The sequence below is a fragment of the Sparus aurata genome, chromosome 21 (genome assembly GCF_900880675.1).
Source record: "Sparus aurata chromosome 21, fSpaAur1.1, whole genome shotgun sequence".
NCBI classification, from domain to species: domain Eukaryota; kingdom Metazoa; phylum Chordata; class Actinopteri; order Spariformes; family Sparidae; genus Sparus; species Sparus aurata.
This window is the reverse complement of record NC_044207.1, coordinates 30918964-30929929: the sequence shown is the minus strand read 5'-3', so window position 1 is coordinate 30929929 and position 10966 is coordinate 30918964. Positions and strand designations below refer to the sequence as shown.

The 10966-nt window shown below is 45.7% G+C and overlaps 1 protein-coding gene across 4 annotated transcripts; it reads left to right on the top strand.

The window, feature by feature from the left end:
* The first annotated feature begins 375 nt into the window (after positions 1 to 375).
* On the top strand, positions 376 to 9951 carry rpp40 (ribonuclease P/MRP 40 subunit). Of its 4 annotated transcripts, none has more exons than XM_030403136.1 (9): positions 376 to 624; positions 1922 to 2066; positions 2402 to 2470; positions 3635 to 3730; positions 3845 to 3967; positions 5007 to 5187; positions 8436 to 8603; positions 8765 to 8899; positions 9399 to 9951. In XM_030403136.1, exons 1-9 carry the CDS (start codon positions 508 to 510, stop codon positions 9529 to 9531), a joined length of 1167 nt encoding a protein of 388 aa, XP_030258996.1. In that variant the 5' UTR covers positions 376 to 507; the 3' UTR covers positions 9532 to 9951. The 4 variants fall into 4 exon arrangements, with proteins under 4 accessions (XP_030258996.1, XP_030258995.1, XP_030258994.1 ...); XM_030403135.1 differs by having other exon boundaries at positions 378 to 624; positions 8436 to 8591; positions 9333 to 9951; XM_030403134.1 differs by having other exon boundaries at positions 378 to 624; positions 9333 to 9951.
* Positions 9952 to 10966: the final 1015 nt, after the last annotated feature.

Genomic DNA, 10966 nt, shown 5'->3' with positions numbered 1-10966 from the left:
TGCCACCTGCGGAGAGACACGAAGTGACATCATCACGCTCAGACTATTTCTTCACCAACAAGTTCTCATTGAGTTGATCTCATTTGGCAATCAATAATGAAGCTACAATAATGATCAATGATGTTGAAACAGAGCGCGTGAATATGTTATGTGTCTAACAGTTGTAATATGATTCATTGTTGAATCAGAGGTCGTTCTCTGTTCCTGTCTTCTTATCCAGGGTTTTATTTGAAGCTTTTATGTATGTAAAAATCTAGTTCATCATCGGACCTGTGGAGGGCAGTAACACACTAAACAGCGTCTAAACTGCCCGAATCGTACAAGAAGAAGAAGAAGAAGAAGAAGAAGAAGAAGAAGAAGAAGAAGAAGAAGAAGAAGAAGAAGCTTTTATGTTGAAAACCCATCGTCACAGGAAGTGTGTTGTTAGCTTCCTGTGCGGAGATCAGAGCTAAATAAAGTCCAAGTGAAGTGATAATAAAATAAAGTGTTAATAAAGTTCTGGTGAAGATGTCTGTTGATCTGGATCAGACTCCTCGGTCTCTGCTCGTCTGTGATCGGTCCAGTTTCCTGAACGAGAAGAACCGGATCAGTTCTCAGGTGGAGCAGCTGCACTTCAACTACAAGGTAACACAGTTAGCATGCTAGCATGTTAGCCATCGATTTTAGGTAGAACTAATACTTTCATGATGTTAGCTGTACGCGTGTTTGCATCAGAGTTAGCTTAGCCTGGACTGTCTTAGAACAGACACGTGACTACAGTTAGCTAACAGGACTGTGTGGCGGTATGCTAGCCGCTGCTAGTCACGTGTCTGGTCTGACAGCGAGAAACACTAACCGAGTTTACACGTGTCGGGCCAGAATTTCAAAATAAAAGTCTGTATTCTAAACAAACGAGAGCCCAAACTTTATTATAATGTCACGTGGCAGCAGGTAGGCGGACATTAAAACATCACACCGCTGATGTTTTTATGATATCATACTACTTGTGATTTTGTTGGTATTGTTAACACAAGTATTGTAATTACACATATATGTAAAAAAAATTTATAATAAACAGAATATAATCAATACATAAGTATTTATCTTATTATTATGATGATGATACTTCCTGCTGCAGTTTGTGATAATATAGAAAATATAAAGCAAGAAAACATCAGAGTGTAACACATTTAATAGAAAGTGAATTGTAGTTTTGCAGTTGAATTGTAATTCTGAAGAATCTTCCTGATCACTACATGATGATAAGATTATTGATCAGCTGTTTCACTAATGTGATAAAAACATAATCATACAGAATCCAGGAGTGACACCGAGATCCAAAAGTGGCTGAAGGTATGTCGATTGCTGCTCAGCGGCATATACCGATCCCCAGACTGGTATAAAGATCCCCAGACTGGTACAGAGATCCCCAGACTGGTACAAAGATCCCCAGACTGGTACAGAGATCCCCAGACTGGTACAAAGATCCCCAGACTGGTATAAAGATCCCCAGACTGGCATAAAGATCCTCAGACTGGTACAAAGATGGCAGGCAGTCTGGGGATCTTTGTACCAGTCTGGGGATCTTTATGCCAGTCTGGGGATCTTTGTACCAGTCTGGGGATCTTTGTACCAGTCTGGGGATCTTTGTACCAGTCTGGGGATCTTTGTACCAGTCTGGGGAACTTTATGCCAGTCTGGGGATCTTTGTACCAGTCTGGGGATCTTTGTACCAGTCTGGGGATCTTTGTACCAGTCTGGGGATCTTTGTACCAGTCTGGGGATCTTTATGCCAGTCTGGGGATCGGTTTATGCCGCTGAGCAGCAATCGACATACTTTCAGCCACTTTTGGATCTCGGCGCTACTGGAATCCAAATGTTTTTTTGACATCCGAAAAGTGTTTTCGCTGCAGTCCTCAGCTCAGTTGTTTTACCTGTGCAGGTGTCTCTGCTGCTGCCTGAGTGTAGCTCCGCCCCCTCTCACCTGGACGCTGTATTCAACAGTTTCAACAGTTTCTACCTGATCAGGAACATGCCCATATATGAACTGCTGGACAAACACTTCCTGAAGACGGCAGTGTACCAGGGTAACACACCTGTTCATACCTGACACACACCTAAGACACACCTGTGGGGCGGCTGTGGCTCAGGGGGTAGAGCCAGCGTCTTGTTATCAGAAGGTCGCTGTTTCGATTCCCCTGGTCTGCATGTCGAAGTGTCCTTGAGCAAGATAACCTAACCTAACCACAATCTGCTCCTGGTGTGCTGGTGTTGCATGGCAGCTGCCACCATCAGTGTGTGAATGTATGCATGAATTACTGTCAGTCAATTTGGATAAAAGCGTCTGATAAATGCACTAAATGTAAATGTTAAACACCTTTGACACTTGATGTACACCTGTTCACACCTGTCTGTCTCTCAGGTAGTGTGTACGGTGTGTCGTACAGGACCAGAATCGATGAAGATAACTGTGTCGCCCTGATGCCAAACGGTAAAAACCTTTCTCCTCATTAGTTCTCTGATGAGGACATTATCAGTGTTATAATGGTGTCATCACTGACGTGTGATTATAAATCAGCCTTTACCCTGAAGTTACCTCACTGACCTCTGGTGTGATTGGTTGTTGAGGTATGTCACACCCCTTCCTAAAAAGAAAGTGATGTCACAGCTCTGATGTTAGTTATCAATATACGAATTAGAGATGTCCTGATCAGTTTTTTTTATGATCCCGATCCGAGTCCTTTAATATTCATTATGTGCCGATACCGAGTCCTGATCCAATATTTAGCCTTAACTCATATTGTCCTGGATAATACAGCTGTATTAAGAAACAAAGTCCCTGCATCCAAGCTGTTCCTTTTTTTGTTGAAACAAAGTCTATACTTTCATACGGCTCTGTCTTATTCTACATATGCTGTTCCAACATCGTCCTCCACCTTCCTGGTGTTAGCAGGTGAGTGTGTGACGCTGCACTGTGACAGCAGACCCTCGTTACAGCAGCTGAAGTGTGAGAGACGCAGCCCACGCTTGGTGCCTCCATATCATCCACTGCTTTTACATATTCCTTACGTTGTCACGTAAAATGACGTGGACGCGTTGCTCGTCTACTTCACAGCGTTCAGCATCTCCTCGACTGTCTGTTTTACATGCTCTGCTGTATGAGACCAAACTAGTGCTCATACGGCACGCTGTAACTCCAGAGTGGAGTGAGTGTGATGTAATGCAGAGATGGTAGGACACACCAGGGATTCAACAACTCCAGGAGACAAAGAAAACCCTGATCCTGTACCGCGGAGATGAGCTGGTTATCCAGAGAGATTCATTTAATGACCTGCTCTGTAATATTTGTGGCCATGTCGCTGTCTTGAGGACATGTTTTTTTATATGCCGTATCAGATTTTTTGCATTAATGCAGCTCTTTGTTTCCCCCTCATGAAATAGTCATACTGCAGATGTTACATGTCGCCGCTGGACTTCTTTTACTTTCTGCTTTAAGTTATTTCCACTCTGCAGACATTTGATCCGCAGGTTTTCCAAAGTGAAGTGACGCACACGTCTGCGTTCTGCCACAAATTGTGCTCTGACGTAAATAGAAAAAAAAAATGACCTGTGAAACTGAACACACCTGTCTGTCTGACTGTCTGTCTGTCTGCAGGTCACCTGTCTCTCTCTCTGGATAAAGACTCGTTTGAGTTGTTGGGAGTTGAGGGGAAACCGTCCAGATTCAACCACAGAACAACCTGCAGATACGGTACCCAACAGAACGCCTGTGCACCGTATCAAATGTCTCTTTCCTGCAACAGCCGACTTGTTAAAAAAGTACATTTACTAAACTACTGTATGTATGTGTGTATTTGTACTACAGTCGTATGTGTAGATCTGACTGACAGCAGCATGGCTCCTGGTGGGCGGGGCTACCAGCGACTCCTCACAGGTCTGAGGTCACGACTTCAACTGAAGACAGACTTCCTGCTGTCACACCATCCAGGTGAGAGTGACATCATCAGACACGGATCGGACTGAGTCACAAAGACACAACCAATCAGCTGATGTGAGTCCATCATTTGAAAATTAGCTTGTGAGGTAGCCTCGCCTTTTTTGTGGATCCTCCTGGATTTCTTGTAAGATCCGCCCTCTACCGACTGTGATTGGAAGGTTTTGTTAGCTTTGTTCTCTCTGATTGACTCAAGCTGTTGACTCGCAGCAGCTCTGGTTGTTTCTGTGCCTCTTGTGGTTCTGAAAAGCGGTTTATGAGCTGAAGTGTCCTGGTAAACACACCGACCTCTTCAGCCCCTCTTCTGGTCTTCTGCTGCTCCGCTAAGGGTCGCTCATCCTCCAGAGACGCTCCTCACTGTCAGAGTGTCTCTGGGTTTGTTTGGTAAAGTAAACAGGCTGGGTGTCTGCAGGACGGGCTGTCCTGCTGGTCCGCTAATAAGCCCAGAGACGCTTCAGTTGACGGCTGAAGAGGTCAGAGTGTTGTCGTATTGGCGGTGCTGTGTGAGCTTCGCTGTCGGCTGTTTGTGTAACAAACTAACAACGAGCAAAACACACCAGACAGCCACCGAACATGCTAGCTGTTAACCCCTAAATTCCACCAGATCCATGTTGGGTCCGTCTCCGATCGGCCACGGCAGCGGAGCTGATCCGTTTCAGTCTGGTCTCAGTGTGATGTTCCACTGGCCCGGCTGTGTTCTGTCTCTGCTCCGGCGGTCCGGACTCTTCTGCAGCAGATACACAGGGCTTCTGTTTCAGCCGGATGTCGGAGCATCACATCAGCTGCATCCAGCTCAGAGCAGACAGGAAGTCACCAACACAACGGTTAACTTTCAGAATAAAACACTCCGTGCTCCAAGCTCTTCTTCCGATCCTTCAGTCGGAGCTTCAGCTCGTGTTGTTGTGTTTATAACACATTCATAGAACTTCTGTTGTTTTGGACATGTGTGTTTTATGAGACACACCCTAGCTGAGCTGACTACAGCTAAGCTTCACAGGGTATTACCCATAACCCCCTGCTGTCTGTCCTGTAGGGGGAGGAGCCTCTCTGCAGGACCTCTTGTCTCGTTACGATTGGTCGGAGCACAGACCTGATGTCAGCAGTCACACCCTCACCGACCTATCCTGCCCTGCCCTGCAGTCATGTGACCTGCAGTCATGTGACCCTCACAGCCTCTTGGAGTGGATCGGAGCCGTGGACGCCCACATCAGCTGGTGAGAGAATAGAATAGAATATGCCTTATTGTCACTATACACATGTACAATGGAATTGTTAATGGCTTTTCTCTTCAGTCCAGTAGAAGTAGTAGCCGACAGTAGTAAAGTATACCAAATAAAATGCATAGTTAAAATATACACGTGTATACAGTAAAAAAAGAAAAGCAGTATAAAAGTGTAAGAGGTAGCAGCTTTAACAGTGTTACTGTGCAGAACAGTGGTGGTGCAAGAATGTCAATAACTGCTGCCGTTTCTGTGGGTGGATGTTCATCATGGGGCTGATGGAGGTCACAGCTCTGAGGTAGAAGCTGGTTCTCAGTCTGTTGGTGGTGGATTTAATGGTCCTGAACGTCTGCCTGAAGGCAGTTGGCGTTCGGCAGCCGTGCAGAGGAAAAACTGTCTCTGTTGGGCCTTTTTGACAAGCTGTGAGGTGATGGAGCTCCACATCAGCTGCCTCCACACGCTGACTCGGGGAGGTGGTCTTTAGTTCTCCTGAAGTCAATGATCAGCTCCTTTTGTCCTGGAGGTGTTACGGACCAGGTTGTTGTCCTCACACCAACTCGCAAGACGGTTCACCACCAGCTTGGATGCTGTCTCCTCATTGTCTGCAGTCAGGCCCACCACAGTTGTGTCGTCAGCAAATGTTGCGATGGAGTTGGAGGTGTAGATGGGTGCAGTCGTGTGGAGAGCACTGGACTCAGCACACAGCCGGGTGGGGTGCCTGTGTTCAGGATGAGGAGGAGCTGTTTCCATTTCTCACTCGCTGCGAAGGATGTTAGAGAAAGTCCATGATCCTTGAACACAGTTGTGAACCAAAGCCCAGGGTCTGGAGTTTACTCACCAGCTTGTGAGAGATGAAGTCCACAAATAGCATCCTCACATAGCATTTTGGTTTCTCCAGATATGTCAGGGCGCTGTGCAGAGCTGTGTTGATGTGTCCTCAGTGGAGCGGTTTGCCTGGTAGGCCTGGTGCGGGTCCAGGTCCGGTGGAATGATGCTCCTGATGTGTGAGAGCACCAGGCTCTCGAAGCACTTCATGGGAGGTGCGCTTTCAAGCAATTTGCAGGTGATTTCTCAGGCACAGATATGATGGTGGAAGATTTCAGGCACGTTGGAACATCAGTATGTTGTAGGGAGAGTCTCTTCAGTACCCGGCCTGGTACACAGTCCTGACCTGCTGCCTTATTCCCATTAACCCTCCTAAACATTGCTCTCACTTGGTGGTGCTGGAGAACCAGGTTGGACTCCCAGCTGGTGGGCTGATGAGTGGGGCAGTCACCTCTCTGTGTGTGTCAAAGCCAACAAAGAATTGGTTGAGGACATCAGGCAGGTTGAAGTCTTCCCTCTGTAGTCTGTCAGTGCCTTCATACCTCCCCACATGCTACAGGGGTTGTTGTTGTTGTTGTTGTTCGATGTGCTGTTTGTGTTGCCGCTTGTCATCACTTATGCTTCTTTTTAACTTCCCCCGTGCATCGCTGTAAGCCCGTCTGTCATCAGGCCTGAATGCTGCATCTCTCTCCTTGAGCAGTTCCCTCACCGTGCTGTTAATCCAGGACTTTGGGTCGGGGTACACCTTAACTGTCCTTTGTGTGGTTACAGTCTGTGCAGAAGTTATGTACCCCAGCACAGATGCAGTCTGTTCCTCAAGGTCTTCAAACATATCAGAGTCTGTGCTTCCAAAACAGTCCTGCAGCATTGAGGTGGTGTCCTCAGACCAAACCTGTACTGTCTCCATCGCTGTTTGATTCTACAGATCCAGGGTCTGTAAGCTGGGGTGAGAGTGAGGGAAATATGGACTGCCTGTCTGAGGTGTGTGTGTTTATTTTGTGCCTCTGGTGGGGAACTTGGGCATGACATGTTTTAAATCTGCATGATAAATCTTCTGTTTCCTCTCCCTCCACCGCCGGTGTCATTATGCAGGTACGATGTTTCCTCTGGTGGACGCTCGGGTGCGTAGGATCTCTAAAGGGACAGAAAAAATGTCAAAATGAATTCCTGCCTAGTTATTGCAGATGAGAAGTAACTAGGGGTGTAACGATTCATTTTAACAATGATTCAATTCGTATCACAATTCATGGTTGCTGATACGATTCAAGGACGATCTTGGTTCATTTAGAACGATACGATCCGATACGATTCAGTGACTTGAAATTGATTCAGTAACTTTTTAGCCAAAAATTCAACCAGTGTGACTGTGAAATAAATACCTGGATACTGGACAGTACAGGTGACGTTTCCTAGATCCCTGTTGTTTCTTGTAAGGGAATCAGGTTTAAATTAATTATGGATATAAACAAGTAAACAACAATTAATGGCAGATGTATTAACCTTTTATTTGAATGAAGTGCAACCAGAAGGTTAAACTTTTCTGCTCTCATTTTCAGTATAAAATACAGTACAGTAAGTGCAACCAACATTTCTTCAGGTTGAATTAACAGTAGGTGTACCTGCTACTTCTGCTGTTGATTACAACATAAAAAGAGTACAATAGTAAAACCAAAAACAAAGTGCAGTCGACATTCTGCAGAGCTGACGTCCCCTGCGCTGCTGCTGCTGCTGCTGCTGCTGCAGCAGTAACGCTGCAGGAGGTGCCTGGACCGTCGGCGTTGTGTGAAATCCCATGGCGCCTTAGTAGGTGGTTGGAGAGATTAATCGTGTTGCCATGTTTTTTAATTGGCTTTTACATATTCTACAAACAGCGAGTGAATTAATTAGAACATCTCCATCTTTGCAAAAGCCAAAGTGTTTCCACACACACTCACCGTCTCCTCTGCCATCCGCCATGCTGCGTTTTGTTGTTGTTCTAAGAGTTGCGCTGCTGCCAGCACGTGCTGATGACGTCACAGACAGGCAGACTGAATCGAGTAACGTTTGACATGTCTTTATCGTTAAAAGTGCTAAAGAAACACACATCCTTAAAGTTTGCCGTGCTTAAATCCAATGTGCAATTTCCTAGTATGAAAAGAATCGATTCTTTACCATTTCAAACCATTTTTATTCGATATATGTCTCCTGGAAGGCCAACTTGCCCAGCACAGACCGTTGTAGTTGGATCATAGGAAAATAAAACGATTCATCGATGTAGTAGATGAATCGTTACACCCCTAGAAGTAACTGTGCTCGGTCAAAAATAATCCAGTCGGCTGTGAGTCCAAAAGAAAATGATGAACGTAAAGAGAGAGCCGAGCCGCTGTGTCTGCACGCGCCGCCATCTTGAAAAACTTGTTGTTGTCTGGCTCGTACAGCAGGCTTACAGCTGTGAACTGCCGGCCTGTGCGTCACTGTAGGGAGCAGGGATACAGCTTCTGGATAACTGGACCTCTTCCTGGGGACCTGCTGAGAGCAGACGGCCTTCATCCTGCTGGAGTCGGCGCTGCTGTTGTGTCCAGCAACATCGACAGGTGTTTGAGAAGGTTTGACACGAGGGATGTAGCACTCGGCAGCTCGCAGGTGACTGGAGAGCCTGCTAGTGTTACTGTTAGTGCTGGTATGGAGTCCACTGGGACGGACGTCCTGATGTATGTGTGACTTAGTGTGGCGTTTCCTCCCATTGACTCTTCTTCTGTGGTTTCAGTGAGAACTCGTCCAGCAGCTTCCTGTCCTCACTGGTGTGTCCTGAGCCGAAGACGACAGTGAGTCGAGCTCTGAGTGTCTCCGTCTGTGGACTGCTGCTGCCTCAGGACGTCCACCGACTCATCCAGCAGATCAGGTCAGCTGACCTCTGTTTGACCAATGATTCACTGAGCAACGTTGAATTTGAAGCCACTTTGGAACTCTGAATCTTTTCTGTTACAGTTGTGTCGGGTTTTATTTCCCTTAGTGTCAAAAAGAAAAATCATTGTGTGTTCAGGTTAGACATCCTCAGATGTCTTCAGATATTCAGTTTACTGTCACAGAGGAAAGAATGAGGACTTTTCTATAAAACATACTCAGCTCAACAGTTTATATTTGACAACTAACTGATCAATAATCAATCATTGAAGCTCTGACAGGATGGACAGAATCACATCAGCCGTGTTCAGCCCGTATTTGTTTGTATTTGTTTGAGTCCATTTTCAGATTATTTTGTAGCAGGACGCAGATCCAAAATGAAACACGAGGTCTCACTTAGAACCTGAATCCAGTGCTCACCTGTCCTACAGGTATTACCTGGAGCAGCCTCGGCTGGAGTCCTGGGTGTCACTGACGGTTCATGGTTTTGTCGACAGTCCAGTGTCGTGGAGAGGAAACGAACACGGAGTCCTGAGAGGAGGCGAGAACTTCTACAGTCTGCTCATCTTCCATGACCAAACCTACCAGCTGCACCTGGCTACAGGAGCACACGACACCTGTCCACCGTGATGATGTCAGCTGCTCACATGTCACCTGTTCTGGTTTGATTTGTATCTGGATCAGGTTTTGTTTTAGAAGCCTGTGCCAGGTTAGTTTGGATTAAAATGACTCAAACTAAATCTTTCAGAAGAACATTTTCATTTGAGTTGATAAAAGTACATTTCTAAAATAATTTTCATTTGATTTCTTTGAATCTTTTGCAGAAGTTCATAAATCAAAGACACCTCGTTGAGTTAAGTTTAAACAAGTAAAACATAATTATGTTGATTATGGTGATTAAATGTTTTCCTTCCTGTGACCTCTCAGACTGATCATGTGACCCTCTGTGGGGCCGCGACCCTCAGGTTTAGAACCACAGACACTCATACAGTTATGTATCAAATGATGTCATACTGAGAAAATAAAATGTTGTAGTTAATTTGGTTTTAACCAACGGCTCTCGTTTTCCTTTGTTATCATTAACCTGTTTTTATTACCTAATAAAGTATCCTAATCATCATTAGTTATGATTTATTAGCTGCTATCTCGATAACCTGATAGCTGTTAACAATCTTTTAATATACCGGGTTTTCTCATATCTCGTTAGTTTCTCAACACTTTTTTACAGTTGCTTATATAAATGTTTGACACCATGAAGATGTATCATAATTGTAGATGAAAAGTTGTCTTTCATCATGTAAACAACACTCAAACTGTACACAGTTTCCTGTTTTACTGCCGCTGTTCGTCTGATTCATGATTTATTTTCTGCTTTTTTGACCACCAGAGCGTCTGTGTGATGGCGTCTTACACACTAGTGATAGGAGACTCCATCACCACAATGTTAAGTTAGCGTCTTCAGCCACTGTTTGCTGTTTACCAGGTTCCAGAGCTTTAGACGTAGAGGCTAATCTTAGGGTGCTGGCATCACGCAGGGAGAAACAGGGAACCCAGGCACACAGTACCACAAGCTACAGCAACATTGTAATTCTTGCTGACACCAACAATATTCGCCACATTCAGTCTGAGATCCAAAAGATAGCCTAGCCAGGACTTTTCAGGCTGCAAGAAAGATGTGTCGGCATAGATTAACTGCCTCCGGTCTCTTACCTCAGTGGGGTAATGATGAGACGTACAGTAGGCTCACAGCTGTGAACCGCTGGCCAGCCCTAACCTGACCCTAACCCTGTTTGACACCCGGGATGTAGCGCTCAGCAGGGTGCAGGTAACGAGAGCCTGCTAGTGTTACTAGCTCCATTCACACAGGAGAAGACGCATAAAAGCTGCAGCCACTTCTCGCCAATTCTCCACCGATGGTGATTCACACAGAGTGAAGCAGCTCCGCCTTAAAGACAAACCACCGTGAATTCACACAGAAAGCCGGTGTTGTGCCAGAAAACGACTGCTTGCCAAAAAACGACTGACCCCAACGGGAACGCCCATCGGGGGTGTTACTGCAGTCCAC